At 38.0% G+C, this 18,385-nt stretch overlaps 1 protein-coding gene across 1 annotated transcript; it reads left to right on the top strand.

The window, feature by feature from the left end:
- The first annotated feature begins 13,789 nt into the window (after positions 1-13,789).
- On the top strand, positions 13,790-18,088 carry cdk2ap2 (cyclin dependent kinase 2 associated protein 2). The gene is made up of 5 exons (XM_074695456.1): positions 13,790-13,887; positions 15,234-15,389; positions 16,052-16,143; positions 16,404-16,524; positions 17,380-18,088. Exons 2-5 carry the CDS (start codon positions 15,335-15,337, stop codon positions 17,445-17,447), a joined length of 336 nt encoding a protein of 111 aa, XP_074551557.1. The 5' UTR covers positions 13,790-13,887; positions 15,234-15,334; the 3' UTR covers positions 17,448-18,088.
- Positions 18,089-18,385: the final 297 nt, after the last annotated feature.

The raw sequence follows: 18,385 nt of genomic DNA, 5'->3' as shown, positions 1-18,385 counted from the left end.
GTACGAATTTGTCAAAACAAGAGCACTTTTACATTGACTCACTGGTTTAGGCTTTCACAAGTGAAAACACTGTAGATGGATCATCGCTCTGAGAAGCAAACTTCATTATCAATTTATCGAAAGGAATTATTCTTTTCTCAGTCTTTCCTACCACATCCTTTACATACATGCACTGAAATGACTTAAATTCTACACTCTGGGGAGTAAATTTCATACATTATGCTTTAACAAATGCAATAACCTGAAGCTATTACTGACTCCTTCTGTTACATTCATACACTTTTAGATCTCTGCAGGCCTGATTCAAGTCAGCACCTTTTCTACAATACAACTGAGCTCACACAGCCAGGGAAGAGAAGTAAAGCCTGTCTGTGTGGTCACTGCACTCTGAAGATGGTTTTATCTTTTACATCGTTATAGCAGGGATTTTTCATCTCCTGCTCTATACTCTAACACCAGCTTCTGGGGAATGTACCGACAAATGAAATGGGAGAAAAACAACACATCTCCTTTTTGGAGGAGTGTAAATAGATAAAGAAATACACAGTGTAAGACTTTCTAATGGTGTTCAGCTGCATTGCTGAAAGGATGGACGTAAGTCTAGGGCAGATGCTTTTCATGGCGTCTGGACTAAAAGAAAACTGAAGCATTGAGCCGAGAAGAATCAGTCTCGGTGAAGACTCTGTTCCCCGAGAGAGAAGGAAAAACAACATCAAATGAGTATGATACTTGTTGTCATGTGTTTGGCTGTGTACAGATTGCTTCAGTGTTAAAGAAAGAAAAAGTGTTTCTTAAATGTTCAAAAACATTTTGTGCTTTGTCTTCATGGCAATCATTGCTGAAAGAAAAACAATTATAATTAAATACTTTCAGTTTGTTCTTAGCTTTAAAAGACCTTCATTTGGGCTTGAATAAGGCAGAACAGAAACTCTTTGTGGTTTTCATCGTGTTTTAGACAAAGAAAGAAGTGAACCTTGCATGTAGGTGTACATATGGGCTTTTATGATGAAAAGTGCTGTCATCATTGTGTCAGTTACTCGTCACACAAGTGTTTGAGAGGTTTTAATCATTCTGCCAGAACACAGCCTTTACTGTACCTCTCTTTTTTGTGTACTTTGAACCTGTGCAGGTTTTCCTACATTGTAAGTGTTTTTTTCCCTGTACCTGTGTTAAAATTTCTGTGAAACGTAATATTTTGATGTCATTTGTGGCTGTTAAATGTTAACTTTTCATTTAAAAAAAATTCACCAAAAAGTTTGGAATGTGGTTTTGAATATTCAATTTTGTCATTTTTTGCTGACAACATTCAAAGGCATTGTTAAAAATTAGCTTTGGTGTACCTTAACTTGTGGGTCTGAGCTGATAGGAGGCTAGTCATCCTTTTGAATCATGCAGGTCCTCAGCAATTTCAGAGCTTGTGAACATCCATAACATCAAAGGTTTTAAAAGACTTACGTGCTTAAAAGTATATTTAAAAAAAAAAAAAAAAAAAATTTGAAAACTTGCTAGGACCAATAAAAATCTTTCTTTTGAAAATTCAATCCCGTTTAAAAGAAGGAAGTTCACCTGTCAGTCACTGTTGCGTGCATGTTTTTGAAAACAACGGATGTCGCCATCTACCTATTAAGTGCTGCAGTATATTAAAATTGATGTGCAGTTTATTTATTTCCAGGCCATACTGACAGCTCTGAGAGGAAAATTACCTGTTACATAAGGAACCCCATTAGGTTGCAGGCAGGGTTCAGCCTTCTCCTGGTACGAGGGAGCACTTTCATCTGATGAACTTGAATGAAGCCAGATAATGAAGAGTAGGATATTGAGCAGAGGACCTGTGGATTCTGCAAAAAATGAAAGAAGGGGTGTGAGTTTTATCCATCTCTAAATGAATAAATAGAAAAAGGTTATGCAAGGAAAGGACATGATAGAACTGTTTTTCTGAGATGAGTAAGTATAATTTGTGTTTTTGAGATCTTGGTTTATCTTTTGGTGGAGAAAAAGTAACTGACTAGCAACTACTATGCTTAGCTTATCTAGCTAAACTTTGAAGCACTTAAGAATCATTAACACATAATGAAACTACTTTTGACTTGTCAACTGAGCCATTTGGAAGTGCATCAAACCATCTTAAAGCACAGTGATATCCATATTTGTTCATCTTGATGGTAGGAGGATGTTTTTGCTGCTTATGTGGTTCGTGATTAAATAAAATTCATTTTAATCTTGACCTTCATCATGTCACGGTTAATGCATTTATGCTGTTCTTGACATTTAAAGAACTTTAATCTTTTCTTTGTGATGTAAGTTACCAGGGAATTCAATGAACTGCTCTTCCAGGAAATTTCTGTAAGCATCTGGCACTTTGATTCTAATATTTAAAACCTTCTGTCTCTTATGAAAAACCTTATACATAAGTGAAAATGAGGGCAATGCCAAATGTGTTATTTAACAGCTATACAGTTAACAACAGGTCATGATGTCCAAGGATGTCAACACAGTTGGATAAATTTAAAAAAAAACACCCCTGTTTCAGGTGTTATGCAGGAATGGAGGATAAAATGTCAGGACTTGGACGTGCTGCACTCTCAGCATGAGTCAGCCTTTAGTGGATTGTTCAAGAAGAGTCCTATACCACATCTGGCCTTTATGAAAATGTCACAATGGAGCTTTTGAAAGTTTTCATGGTTGAAAGAGTCTAATAAAATAACCACCCTTGCAGTGGCATTCCAGTTACTCGACAAATTGTCTTTATAATCTCTGCAGAGTGTTTACTTCACTCCCTTTGATTACCATTCCTACAGAGAAGCACTTAACTGATGCAGTAACAAGGACACAGTCTTTCACTCATTTTGAACAATGTCAGCTGGTTCAATGCAACATCTAGCCAACCTAACTTTGAGGATGTATTGTGCTTCACTTTTGTGGTCACCTGTGGTTTGGACATGATGAATCCTGTACACAGATACTAATTACTGCGACACAGTGTAATAAGATATTTTTTCTGGGTATCTGTTTTATTTTCACTTACATCTGTAAAAGCAGCTTCTGATGGAGCAGGTTCATTAGTCATTCTCGCTGTGCCTGAGGCCAGAGAGGCTTGGTATTTACAATCAAGCTAGATGCTTCTCCTCCATGAAGCATCTTTTTATATTTCATGTGCAAATGCTTGTTTCCTACATGGTTTCACGATTTTCATTTCTTTAAATGAAACTTGTGTTTTTGTCTTTTGAAAAGTACTTAAAGTTGCCTTTGTGTGTCAATGGTTCTTAATATAGATAGATAACTGGACCTGCCATCCACAGTATTGATATGATGCTGTGTTGACCTACTTTTAACAGTTTATTTGAAGGAGTATGTTAACTTTTAAGGAAAATTGTCATTGTTTGGTGATGTCTTTGTTATGACAACTCCACATCTACCAAAACAGTGGCAGGTTGGGGTTCTCTCTGTAAATGTGAAGTTGTCATAACAAAGACTTCGCCAAACAATGTCAACTTTCCTTAAAGGTCCCATATTATGCTCCTTTTCTGCAGTTTAATATGGATCATTGATGTCTTCATGAAATGGTAGTAACATGTTTTGGTCCAAACAGACAATAAATCAAGCACAGCAGCATTGTTTCCAGGCTCTCATAGCCCCTCTATTCAGAATAGTCTGATTTAGTGGGTGTGACCTTCATATGTAAATGAGCCACCGCTGATACCGCCCCGCTCTTTCGCGTCACTGAGAGCGGTGCCACGAGTTCTGAGTGCACAATGTGTAGAAAACAGCGAAGCTCGTTTACCATAACATTACAGGCTAAAACAACAGGCAGATAAAGTTAGCATCCTGAAGCTAACTCAGAGAGGAGAAACTGAGGAAAAGCTCTTACATCTGCTCCACAGCACACAGCATTTAAAATACTCACATTTCCAGGGTCTGAGGTTTATTGGCGGATGGTTGGTTGGTAATGCGCCTGGATTCAGGACCAGTCTATTCGCTAGCCCTCTGTTGTACTGTCCAAAGTTGGAAAAGCAGTCGGCCGTGAAGTGTCTAGCACACACATGCACAGTTTTACCGAGTGTAGCTGGTACATTTCCTTGATAAATTAACTCTAGCCACTTAGTCTTGTCTTCTTCCAAGATGGGAAGCTTGTGCATGGAATGTGTGTCTGTTTACAGCCAAAAACAGAGCAGTGATGGCTCTTCAACTTTGGCATTCTCCTCCCAGTCCTCGCTACTTGAGGGGAGTGGGCGGGGAGGGGGTTTTATGCATATCCCTTAAAATAAAGCGTTACCACATACCCTGAGTCAGACATTTATCAGACATAATGCATGCAGTAACACCTCGGTTCCTGTCTCTGCCAACACAAACCATTTAAGTATAAGGTAGATACACTCTAAGAAATAAAATATTTATTTTACTTAATGAAATTGTGTTGTTGGAACATTTTTATCCAAATTTGAGCAAGAACATCAAATTTGTCTGAAAGTTAGAAATTGATTTAAAAAAAAAAAAAGAAGAAAGAAAAGAAACAACCTTGTTTTGGCAAATCAAAAAGTAATAATGTTTTACTATTTCTTTCTAGATTGTTGTTAACCAGTCTGTATGAGAATTCATGGATAACAAAAAAAAAACAATTATATTTTAGCAGTAAATATAACTTTGACCAGACAGCTTGAACATACTGGTGGATAAGCCATTCTAGGATCATAAAACTATCTTGATAATCAGCAATGTACAGTAATTTTAGAGCAGAGCAGTGCAGTGAGCTGCACACGAAGAATGTAAGCAGGAGCATGTACCTGCTGCAGATCAGGATGACTGAATGCCTTTTGTGTCGTTTGATTCATTTACCATTCTCTTCATCAGCCTTTGTTCAGTGTCCAGTATACAGTACCTGAGACAGATTTTGTTTTGTTCTTGTTTTTATTTCTAAACATCATTCAATACATTCTCATTAAAAACCTGAAGCTTATACATCACACTCAAGCAATTAAGATGAATTGCAGCATCTCCATTTGCCAACGAACCTTCAGAAAAAAAGGGAAGTATGATCTCTCAGTTTACCGTGTGTTACTTTGGTTACCTCAGTAACCAGGACAACCTAAAAGCCAAAAAACATCTTTACTGTCATATAACAGCTGACAGATAGATAGACAGATAGACTAAACAAACGCACAACACTTAAGTATCAGAGAGACAGCAAGTCAAACAATGACATCCCACTCAACTACTGTGGATTTCCATTGCTGCAAACACCAGACTAATGAGTCATTGTGTGGTATCATAGGAATGAAATCGTTGCGTAAATTGATATTATAAATATCTATATTAATCTGTTCAAGCAGAAAAAAAAAACTGAGACACAAAGTGTCTTTAAGAGGTTGTACCTTAATCAAACTCCTAATTCAGGGGATGTTAATTATGTGTTTCCTCATACTACAAAACCAAGGATAATGTTACAGAGTGGATACAAACCAACAGCTGTTTGAAACAATGTGATAAATCTGAAGGGTGATGGGAGAGGATACACAAGAGCAGCCTGTACAGATGTCCTTTTACATCTGTGTAACATATTATTATTATTATTATTATTATTATTATTATTATTATTATTATTATTATTATTATTATTATTATTATTGTTTCAATCTTTTTTGGCTCATCAATAAAGTTAAATCTTGGGAGGATAACAGAAGGACATTTTTTGAATACATTTTCTGACCTGACAAGCTTCTCTGGCTGTTTTTCACTGCCTTTACTGCGTCACGGCTTTAAGTTAAATTTTTCTGTTATCACTTCTTTTTCTGCTCAGCTGTGCCAGGAGAACCCATTAAAGATCTCTGTGTAAGGATTTCAGACTGAGTGTCCACTGCACTTTACTTAGAGAGAAAAAGAAGAAATGGCCTTGGGGGAAGGAATGGTAGCCTGCGAAAAATGGATCTTAAAATCTATTTGGAGGCAATTCGTTGGTTAAAACTGGTTTAATGACACATGCATAAAAGCCTTATAGAATATGCCTGTGCAGCCTATGGCTCGAGGATCACATTTTGTTCTTGTAAGGTGAAGAGAGGAGGTGAAGGTGTATGAGGTCTCTGACTCTCTTGATACATAAAACTGGTAGCAGTAAATAAGGTCCTCATCTGACTTCTACAAACTTGGCTCGGTAAAAGGTCTGGCAATTTCCTTTTCACAAGTACTCCAACTGTAGCCCCCCAAAGGTGCTGTTAGTTTTCATTTCCAGTTTGCTTTTTCCTGTAAGTCAAACCAGCAAAAGGCTGTTTTAGTGTCTAAAGTCCTGCCCTAAGACAGATGAGGCACATTGCTTTCTTGCATTCAGCTGGTCTGGTAGAAGTTCCCATCTGACAAAGATGATCCTTTTTAAACATCTTGTTTATAGATTCCCTCACTTCGCCTGCATGTCACAAGTCTACCCAGATGTGCACTGTCTGAATGAACACAAATCAAAAAATTTAACCATCACACAGGCTGAGATTTTCGCCACTACAATCTAAATTTAAAATATACTTTTGAATTTGAAAAGCACCTTTTTAAAAAAATAAGTTTGCAATGACTTTTTAAGGTCCCATATTGTGCAAAAATCACTTTATTAGGTCTTTTAGTGAAATTTGTGGGTCTCTAGCTTTCCTCCCAGCCCACAAAATGTGATATTTAATGACAAATTCTGTACTTAGTAGTGCTTGTGAATGTAAAATCCTGACCTAAAACAAGCTGTTTGGATTTTGGAGATTTTCCGACGTCAGCAAGTTTCTTTTCTTACCAATCAGGAGTAAGTCTGACCTCATTGGTCCACCGGAGCAGATACCCCCAAACCCCCTCCCCGCTGCTGGAGAGAGGGGTGTGGCTGTTTTTGGCTGTAAACAGACACACGGTTCCATGCACAAGCTTCCCATCTCAGAAGAAGATAAGACCAGGTGCATAATGTTCATTTATCAAGGAAATGTGTCAGCTACACTCAGTAAAACTGTGCATGTGTGTGCTAGCCACTTCACGGCCAACTGCTTTTCCAACTTTGGACAGTACAACAGAGGGCTAGCGAATAGACTGGTCCTGAATCCAGGCGTATTACCAACCATCCTCCAACAAACCTCGGACCCTGGAAATGTGAGTATTTTAAATGCTGTGTGCTGTGGAGCAGATGTAAGAGCTTTTCCTCAGTGTGCCCCCTGTCTCTGTGTTAGCTTCAGGATGCTAACTTTAGCTGCCGTTAGCCTGTTGTTTTAGCCTGTAATGATACGGTAAACGAGCTTCGCTGATTCCTAAACATTGTGCACTCGGAGCTCGTGGTGCAGCTCTCAGTGACGCGGAAGAGCGGGGTGGTATCAGCTGTGGCTCATTTACATATGAAGGTCATGCCCTCTAAATCAGAGCGTTCTGAACAGAGGGTCTATGAGAGCCTGGGAACAATACTGCTGTGCTTGATTTATTGTCTTTTTGGACCAAAACATGTTTCTACCATTTTATGAAGACATCAATGATCCATATTAAACTGCAGAAATAAGCATAATATGGGACCTTCCGCTCCCACTGTTGGTCAGTGGTGTATACATTGGTGTGACTGGGTTGGATAAACTGATGGTTCCTATAATAAAACCCTCCGCCATCAGTGTGTGAATGTTGTCTGAATAGGTGAATGAGACTAAAGCGCTGTGAGTGAACAGAGACTAGAAAAGTACTGGTCCATTTACCATATACCAGTACAGGTGAAAGAATGGTTTCCAGCTGAGTAGGTTTTTAAGTCTTATTTTCTTAAAACACATCAGATTTCTCATAGCTTAAGCAATTATCTCCGCCATGGCTGCACATTTTCTTATCTCTGCAAGAATCACAGGCATAATTTTCAAAAACAATCCTTCTGTCTCAAGACATTGTAATGATGTCCTCATGATCTTGAGATAAATATATAAAAAGTAGCAATCTAAAGAGGCGGCCGATTAAATGGGATCAATAGCAGAGAGCTGCCGATAGAGGCAAAATTCACACTTGTATCTCACTTTGGGAAGATGAATTTGGCAGCAGCAGCTGTCTTGTACGGAAAGATGATTGCAGGGTGGGCCATATGTCCCTGAAGTGAGAAAAGTAACTCCAAATTGTTGGTCATTAAGATTCCAGTATATAACTTAAATACCTGTTTCATATGAGAGGACAAAGTAAGTTGAGTGCGAATAAGGAAAGTGACACCCTCTGGAGCTTACAGCGAGCTGCAAATCCCAGGAAGAAAACTTGAGAGAAGGTAATGAGTGAGGCATGTTCTGGCTTCATGTGGATTCATATTTTATTTATACTGTGTCTCAACCCTCAGACCTGTACTTCAAGATAAAGTAACAAGCAGTGGAGTGTTGATGTTGCAGAAGTTTTAGAATTACAGAAATAAGAGCCAGTGGGTCAAGTAGGGTTTCATCCTTAAGAAGAAACACAATAAATGTGCAATAAGCTCCATTGAGAGCATGTGACCATCATAATCTATAAGCAAATAAATTGATGTTTTATTGCCATTAATGACAAAACCTTCCGTTTTTGTTATCCACAGGGTTTTAAGTGTCTCTTGCCAGCTCATTTTATTCTGCAGCATAAATTTTTAAATAGTCATGGCAACCCTTAATTTGAAAAAGAACTGTTTAGTTCATTCAATGGACACTTTGGCCTCAACTGCTGAGAATTATAATACAGTAAAAGGCCTTGAGCATGACTGCACTTTAATACAGTATCGCTATTGTTACAGGGAATAAAGCTTATCCATGGAGATAAGTTTGTATTTGAGAAATATGAACTTATCTTTTTATGTTTTTCAGGTCTAAGAGCAGAATTTTGGACAAAGATGGAGTCTGTACTTGAACAGCCTGGCTCACAATACAGGATTTTAAAAATCTTTAAAGATTCTGAAAATGGGTTGTATCACATGAATAAGGGCTAAATCGGGGTTAGTCTGGCCAAGAATCCTGTGGAGTGGGCCAGGCTTTAAAGGCTTGTTCAAACCTGGAAACTAGTCCACTAGAGTGATAATAGAACACTTAACTCTAAACATGGGTGTCAATGTGAAAACAGATGGAAAGGTAGGACTGACAACCCAGGCAAACCCAGGAAAGCTTCCTGTAGGTGCCTGGGATGAAGTTATCCCTGTCTCATGTAGTAACTGTAGGCAAAATAGTTGGTGTGCTTAGGTTCAAAATTCACAAAATCTGTCAGTGATGACCCAAAAATGTTCTGCCATGTCTCATTGAGAGATATCATAAGCCTTTTCTTCCTGCTGTGATCAGACTTAATAATAAACATTTACTGTCAAGCACAAAATTATTCATACCCCTGGTAAATTTTTACTTAAAGTCAATTTTATTCAACCAACAAGTTTTTTTTTTTGTTTTTGTTTTTGTTTTGTTTTTGACGGAAAATGACACAGGATTCTCCCAAAAGGTAATAAGACAGTGTACAAGAGACATCAGTGTGGAAAAACTATTTCTTGGCTTTTATTTAAATTGGAACAAGAAGTATAATGTCCAAAATCATTCATACCCTTTGCAAATTGTCACCGTCTATGGGAATTCATAGCACTATCCAAAGTCCTAAACAATTTCAAATAGTCAAAGCTGTACTAAAGCACCTTTATTGCCCTGATTCATTGAGAACAGCTGTTTTAACCAATTCAGCAGGTGAAACACAGCAGATCTCTGTGGACAGCCATGGCTAAGATGAAGGAGCTCAGTGAGGACCTGCGGCTGCTCATTGTGACTGCTCACAAATCCTGAAAGTGCTATAAAGCCGTCTCAAAATGTTTTGAAGTTCCAGTGGCAACAGTGCAAAATATTGTTAAAAAATACAAGACATCCCACACTGCGGAAAATCTCAGGGGAAAGAAGCCAACACCTGTGCCTGCCAGGTGGATAGCTAGAAAGGTGAAAAAGAATCCAAGGATCACCACCAAGGCTATCCTAGTGAATCTGGGCCCCACTGGTGGCAACATCTCAAGGCTGCCAGTCCAAGGACACTGCACACCGCTGGGTTCCACGGACGCAGACCAGACGCACCACTTCTCCAGACAAGGCACACAAAAGTCCGCTTGGCCTTTGCAAATGCTTATTTGAACAAAGAAGAAGACTTCTGGTCTTCTGTTTTATTTTCATAGGAAAAAAAATGGACTTGTTTGGCCACAATGATGTAGTCTTCATTTGGTGTAAAAAAGGAGAAGCCTTCAACCCAAAGAACACCTTCCCCACTGTCAAACATGGTGGTGGGAACGTTATGCTCTGGGGGAGTTTTTCAGCCAGTGGGCCTGGGAACCTAATCGTCGTAAACGGCACCATGAAAAAGGAGCAATACATCAGAATTCTCAACAACACCAGACAGTCTGCAGGGAAACTTGGCCTTGGTCACCTGAGGGCATTTCAGCATGACAATGACCCCCCCAAAAAACGGCAAAAGTGGTGAGAAATGGTTGGCAGACAAAAACATTTGCGCTTGCAGTGGCCCAGCCAGACTCCAGATTCAAATCCAAGAGTTGAAGCTCATTGCTAAAGACGAACGGTCAAAAGTGGAGACATGAAAAAAGCTGGTCAGTAATTACGGTTAACATTTGATTGCTGTAATAGCCAAAAAAATGCTTTTCTATTGACAATCGAGAAGGGTATGAATAATTTTGGACATACCGCTTCTTGTTTAAATGTAAATAAAAGTTTTTTTCCCCCCACAGTGACGCCTAATATACATCATCTCATTATCTTTTCAGAGAAGCCTGTGTTATTTCTGGTCAAACAAAACATTTAGAGTTGAATAAAAGTAACTTTTTGTGAAAAATTACCAAGGTTATAAATGATTTCGGGCTTGACTGTACATAAACTGTCAACATCACCCCCTTTCCTGAATTTCCCCTCGGGGATAAATAAAGTATTTTCTCTCTCTCTCTCACTCTCTTTCGGTGAATTGCTTACCTTTATGTTATGCTTGGTATATACATATTTTTTCCTAGATTAAACTTGCTATATGAGTCTATTTAATATATTCTTATAGTAATGTTTTCGCTTCAATTCCTTGTTTGCCTGGATGATTGCCTCCCACATATGAAACAATTAAACATTTTTATGTTTGATTCACTCTCCCAGTCTAAGGATGACATATGCTGATACGAGTTGAAGGGGTTACTGTCCGTTGCTCACAGGTTTCAATTCAATATCAGACAGGATGAAATCTGTTTTCTGCTTTTGATGAGAAAATCTTATTTGTAGAATTTTCATTAAGTTCTTAATTCATGAAGACCAGGAGATACCGTTCTCATTTACCCTAGGTCAGTACCCTACAGGTATGTTGTGTAGATTCTTTGAGTTTCCTAGCCTGCTATAAGTTAGTGCTGGAATTTTACATATTTAACATACTGTTTCACACTCTCCACATTCCAGGCAAAACACAACCTCAGTGAGTCTTTTGTAATTCTTAAAGACGAGCTCCTGTTGGTTGTTATGGTAAGCATTAAGGCTGTGGAGGTCAAAATTCTTTGGACTTAGATGAAAGGACTTAAAACTGAAAATCATTTGTTTTCTATATCTTCTGAATTGGCACTGCCTGATTGGTCGGATCTTTCCTTTTTCTGCCACATTATTCAAATAGCTCAATTTCCTGGTCTGGTTGCTATTTTCCTTCCTACCACCTTTTCTTTTTGAGATGAGTTTACAGATCCTACAGGCATGTCTCATTGGAAGAGCGTAAGGAACTGTTTTCAAAATTTATATTTTTATCGTGATAATATTATTATTATTATTATTATTATTATTATTATTATTATTATTATTATTATTATCATTATTATTTATTTATTTTTTAATTATTATTATTATTATTATTTATCTAATGAAACAGCTGCTACTTTTTGTGTAATTTTTTGGGACACAACATTTATCTGAACACTTGTGTCTTGGGTTTAAATAATGTGCCAGCTAAAATGTTCTTTTTCTAGTTTATCTATTGCTTATTTTATTACCCTATTACATCTTATTTGCAACTGCTGTATTATGGGGAAAATAAAGGTTATACTTAATTCCTCCCTAGTTACTGCTTGCTTAAAGTTAAAAAAAAAAAAAAAAAAAACATCTGCTGAAATCACCTGCTGATCTAGGATGGTTGAACACATAAACTGAAAGAACAGGCTGTTGGTTGGAGCACTGGCCAAAAGTCTTAAAACAACCCAAAGGGAATCACCTGTGCTCTTAAATAAATGTCACACATCACTATTTTCTGTAACTTCAGCATATAACTATCAGTAACTCAGTTATTGATCTGAGAAAGTGTATACTTTATGGAAAAAACAGCTGAAAGCTTTCCAGTTGAAAAGACAAAGTAAAATTGGTTTGAAGGTTATGTTAGCATAACTGATGGTCTGAGTGCTCTTAAGTGCTTGGAGCACAACAGGTTGTCCCTTCTCTCCCTCACCATGTTGGCCAAAGCAGTTGAAAATGTCCGGTTTTCTAATCCACTGGTGAGAACTGGTTACTTATTTTCTCATTTGTCCAATGACCGCTCCAGGGTTCTGTGCTCCTGGCCCTGCACGTGGTCTCTCTCTGCCAAAGCTTCTCTGAACCTTTTTCTTATCCTCCACCATGTGTGCATAGGTGCAAAAAAACTTTAATTCTCACAGTACAAGATAGGCTATTTTCATTCAATTCAACCCAGGAAAAAGGTTGTTTCCATGATCAGTCTGTTTGTTAGGTCTGAAGACATATACTAGGTCTTTTTTTATCGTTACATCTTCCGCAGGCTTGATCATGGCTGCTTGCTGTGAGGAATCACAGGAACCAAGTTCAAGCAAAAGTGATAGGTTTTGATGTTGTCGTTTATATGGGCTAATTTGCATCTGCACAACCTCAACACTTCAATCATAAAGAGTCATTGCAGGCTTCCACTGCTGTGGACTCCCTCGGTGGTAAAGTGGAACTTCAGAGATATGCAGCACAGTCCATTTAGTTCACCTTTTGCCCTTATACTCAACAACTAGGAGTAATTACATCATTAGGGTACCTATGGCTCTGTACTGCAATTATTTTTACACTGCTCTGGTTGTATAGATTGAGTGACATTTCAGAAGTCCATTTCTGTTATAAGGTTTTTAGTTTTAAGTTTTAATGTGGTAATGAATTTGAATGCTTCTGGGCTGTCTGTGCCCACTGGTTGAGCTATTATCTATTAATGGAAATTGATGGAAATGCCAAATTAAGTATCTCTAAGAGGGAACACAAAATTGCTAAAGCTTAAAAGCTGCAGCTCAGCAGCTGATTACTGCATCCTGAAAAAAAAAATCCAACAATTTTTTTTTTGGTTGACATCTTAATGGATTTTCTGAAGGTTTATTTTCACAAATAAAAAATATGGGTAAGCATAAATTCTACAGCTGTTACTGCTGATTATTGAATCTTAAGTGTTTTTAACACACTGAAAAATTCATATAAAGGTTTTAATAGTTCATAAGGTATAGTAATAGTTATTATACAGGATTAATTAATCCAAATTATTTTTTACCATCTTAACCTTATGGCTTTAATGGCTTCCCAAAGCTCAACAGAAGAAGATATTTGCTGTCAGGGTTAGAAAGAGCATAATGCGATATGATATTCTTAAAGAAGAATAGCCAATGAGAAGTGCTCAAGAACATATCAATGACAGTTCTCAGCTACCAAGTTTATGATTGTGTTGAAAGCATTGGAATATCTTTGTATCGGGGACTTGCAAGCTGTCCTGTTATGATAATGAGCACGTACTGAACGTCAGACGTCACTCCATCATCCAATCACATCATTTCACCAGAAAAAAAAGTAGTGCACTACGCTATTCTTCTGCGCAGACTCCAGTACAGAGGAAAAGCCAAGCAGGTCCCCCCTCTCACAGAGGATAATAAGTCTACTTACAAAGGTAAAAACAACATTCATTCTTGTTTTTCTGTGGTCGTGATTGTAGTTACCCTTACTGTTGTTCAGTTTCCAGATGTAGAGAGTAGGAGCGGTTCTTCGTGTTTTCTGCCTTTTTATTCTGTTGTTATGCTAACCGGTAAAAGCTAGCTTGTGTGGCTAGCTAAAAGCATCAAGTAGTAGTTAGCCGGCAGCCTTCCTCCGAAGCTAACGACAGCTTTTGTTTCAGTCCACACCTCCGCTTCCTGTGTGTTTGCTGTATATGACATCAATGTACTAAAAATCTCTAAAGGATTCGGGATTAACTGATAAAAAATGCGCTATTAGATGGAAATCTACTAGTTTGAATGGAAAATGCACACTACTCGAATTACAAGCTGTATAGATGGGTTGAAATGTGAAAGGTACATTTTGGTATCGTACCTTTGCCATCCGGCTGTAATCAGGAAATCAAACTGATATGTCTTATGTCACGGTGAAAGGCTTATAACGAGTCATGGGAATCATTGAAAATAAAAACTTAGAACCATCGAAACACATGAAACTAATGTAAAGGAATTGGGTGCATTGAGTTTAATGAAGACGCTCTGTGGTGCATGGTCTTTCCTCCAGGAATTATGAGCACCAGTCAGTACAACTTGATTAGAATTGGTTCACATGGAATGTGCTAGTATTCTTAGTTTATTTGGCGCACATTGATCAAGCTAACTAGTCCCTAATACCTCTGTTGTTTATTTATATCGTGAATTGTCTTTTTCATAAATTATTTTCAGCTCGTGTTGTAAGCTAAGCTGATGGTCTTAGGGTTAATGCTATTAAAAGGACAGTTTGGATCAAGCTTAACTCACTTTAAGCTTTAATTGATCACTTCTTCAGAACTCAGTTGCTAGCAATAAACTGTGCATGATGTGTCCCTTACATAACCTTGACACTCACAACAGTCAACAACTGGCACTTATGGGGGGCTATTTAAGTGCAGTATTGGTGCTTTATGTTGGGGAAAGATGTAAATAAAGAATAAACTCCAGATAAAAAGCAGGAAGTTATGAAACTTACATGTAATAATCTTATTAATTCAATCAATGTACTTCCATAAGTAAAGTCAACAAATAGCCTTGGTAAAAGACAAATGTTTGTTTGTATTAACTGGTAAAAACAGAAATTGACATGACTTGCATCTACGGCTTAAGAAAAGCCATTTTAAACTACTTAAAATTTGGCCTCTTTGTTTGCGATCAAAACTCTTTTCTTAAATAACATTGATTATTTTCTGTTATTGCTTGCTATATATGCTTTGTTAAAATGTTCTTTTATCTGTGTTATTCATTTGCTTTCTTTCTTGTGCCTCAGCTCCTAGGAGCTCAAAACCACCTGTAAAGCTGTATAAGCACCGGGTTGACGGGACTGAAGGAAGTGGCGCGTCGTACGGGGAGCTGCCTGTTGATATTGCCATGAGTTATAAACCTATCGCTCCTGCGCCTTCTGGCTCCAACCACACACCTCCAGGTTTGAATGCCACACGGCTTAAACTTTGGTTGTTTAGATGTAGGACAACAGTCATTTCTATTAGTTGTAAAAGCATTATTTTTTTTCATGGCCATGGCACATAAGTGCACTGTTATTAAAGATAAATAGTTCAACCAGACTTCAGACTTTATTTATTTAGCACTTTTCATACACAAAAATGGTAACACAAAGTGCTTGACACAAAGAAAATGAATAAAATCAAAATAAAGTGACCATAAACCCTCCCATAAACACACATCAACACACAACTCTTCACCCCAACACACCAACCCACACCCACTAGTGACTAAGAAAAACACAACATACATAATTGAAATCTGTGCAGGTGAACTGAGGAACTGTGGAAATGCTATCAACTGGTTGCTCAGCTAGCCAGCGGAAATGTGTTTTGTACAGTAGCAATGGCAAGAACACACATCATCATCTGATAAAGAAAAAAAGCACATAACATTCCACAAGGAACAGTCCGGGGTCATGATTTAGAGCAGATAGTCTGTGGTAGAAGTGCTTTTGTCTTGCTCTTTCTCATATATTTCAGAAAACTTAATACTGAAATTTGGACACATTAAATCACAGTGTTTCAGAGAGAAGATGTCCTTGTGTTGAATTAGAATGATACAACTATCCTCTCTTTTGTCCAGGTTCTTCTGTACCGTCCCCATCCTTGCCTTCGTCCTCAAACTTCAGGCCAGCTTTTAGCGACTTTGGTCCGCCCTCTATGGGGTTTGTTCAGGTGTGTTTGCAGCACTGTTGTCTCGTTTGATTCATAGGGAAACAACCACCATAGGATGCTTTTATGTGAGTTTCTTGTTACACCCTTCTTTTTTTAGCCTCTTATCAGGCTGAGGAGACTTTACACCAGCAAAATAAGAGAACATACGTTCCACATCTCTATAGCGTTATTGTATACATTCAGATTTAAATTTGTGAACATCACTCAGCATGTCTTGATAAATCCCCATTTTCTCTCCTTTAAATATTTGTGATGGACAGCCTGTCAAAGTGTCTCAAGGGTCCACTTACAGCGAGCTTCTGTCCGTCATTGAGGAGATGAGCCGTGAGATCAGGCCTACATACGCTGGCAGCAAGAGCGCCATGGAGAGGCTAAAGAGAGGTATATTGTACTCTTCAAAAGACACTGGTGTCAGCTGGTGTGTGTGCATATACAAGTGAGTGTGAGTGTGTGTGTGTGCGTGCATGGCTGTGTGTCCAGGATAGTTGTCAAATGGGCAGAACACGTTGTTCCTTCTGTACTTTTTGTCCTTTAATTATGGAAATTATAGACTCACAGATAATATGATGGATGTGCTTCTTAGCTCTTTGGTGATAACAGAAATGAGAGGATTTCATACTCCATGCAGAGCTCTATTCGAGATATGTTCACTTTTATTTAATTAAAGGGAAAAAAATATGTTTACATCTATATTCTGTCTTCGGGGTCATCAGTTGTCCTTATAGATTTTTTTTAAGATTTCATGCTCTGACTACAAAAGAGATCAGGAAGAAAAAAATGCTAAAGATGAAACCTGAGATGAGACTACACTACAAGTTAATACAGCAAAGTGAAAAGGCAGGGTATTGGTATTAAAGTATTAAAACTCTGGAGGGTACCACTAGAGTGAGATGAAGTCATCATCATTATCCTCCTTTTTGTGATTTAAATTTTTTCTTTTAAAAAGTTTAATTTACTTTCTGGAATTAAACTAAGTCTTTTAAAATTGAAGCCTCAGTAATCTCAGTGACTGTGGTGTTCATTTGAAATAGCCAAAACATCACTGAAATCCATTATTACCTTCACCTTGAACTGCAGTCCGGTCATTATCTCAGCAGTAATGACAGCCTTGATTCCATTACATGAGAAGTGGATTCAGAAAGAAGGCAGATATTGCTTCCTATTACTTTTTTTTTTTCCCCATAGGTGGTAAAGTAATGATCTAACACCTCTATGCACTCTGTTTGTCTCTCTCAGGTATAATCCACGCCCGTGCACTGGTCAGGGAGTGTCTTGCAGAGACGGAGAGGAGTGCCCGTACATAACCTTTTAGAAATCCCCCTCACTCCTTCCTCACTCTTCTCCCTGTAGAGCCTGAAACAGGACAGTCTGTTTTACAACCGTTTTTTACCCCCCCACCACTTTCCGTACTGGCTTTTTTATATGTGCATTATGTCCTCCTTGTCTCCACTGTTCCTGCATTCCTCCACACACACACACACACACAAACACTCTTACACTCACACACAAATTATATGTTCATTACAAACTTCCTGTGACCTGTGGGGTGTATGCAAAACACAGTTTTATATAGATTTCTACACAAGAGTGTGGGGAATTTCAACGGATTTCAAGTAGAATTGTGGTTACCGGTGACCTGAGTAGAACAAACAGAAATGTTTTTAAATGCTTTCTTTACAATTATGGCAACTGACCAAAAATCAATGTTCAACCTGAGCTCGTTTCTATTTAAACATCTACTACAACTCCTTACAAAGAGTGAAAATTCTTCTTCAATCAAAGCATCTTGACTATGCCCTCGTTCCATTCATCCTGTTATTGTTTCAACATGTTTTGTAGTGTGGACACACTTTGGATGTTTCTCAACCTTAAAACTGTCTGTACATCTCAAGTCAATTTGTTAGTATGGAAATTTTGTAAACCAGATTTTTGCAGTTCAGTATGTATATCTTAAATAAAAAATGAAAACATATAATGACTCGTGGTCTTGTTTTGAACTTGCATCATTAGGACTGGTGTTGTGTTTTAATAAAAAATAAATGTATTCAGATGTTTTTCAGTGTAGTGTTTCAAATTTTTGAGTTTCCAAAAGTGGACACTGGTATAAAACAGTGTATCCCAAATCGCATACCTCCATACTCAAATACTCAAAATTTTGAGTATACTGCGTCAAAATGAAAAACAGTATGCATAGTATGCGATGGCGGAAGAGAGCTGTGGCCGTTTGCTCAGCACGGTGGAT

The sequence above is a fragment of the Halichoeres trimaculatus genome, unplaced genomic scaffold (genome assembly GCF_033239565.1).
Source record: "Halichoeres trimaculatus isolate MK-OKI-2021-1 unplaced genomic scaffold, fHalTri1.1 fHalTri1_scaffold_2, whole genome shotgun sequence".
NCBI lineage: Eukaryota > Metazoa > Chordata > Actinopteri > Labriformes > Labridae > Halichoeres > Halichoeres trimaculatus.
This window is presented reverse-complemented; position numbering and strand designations above follow the sequence as displayed.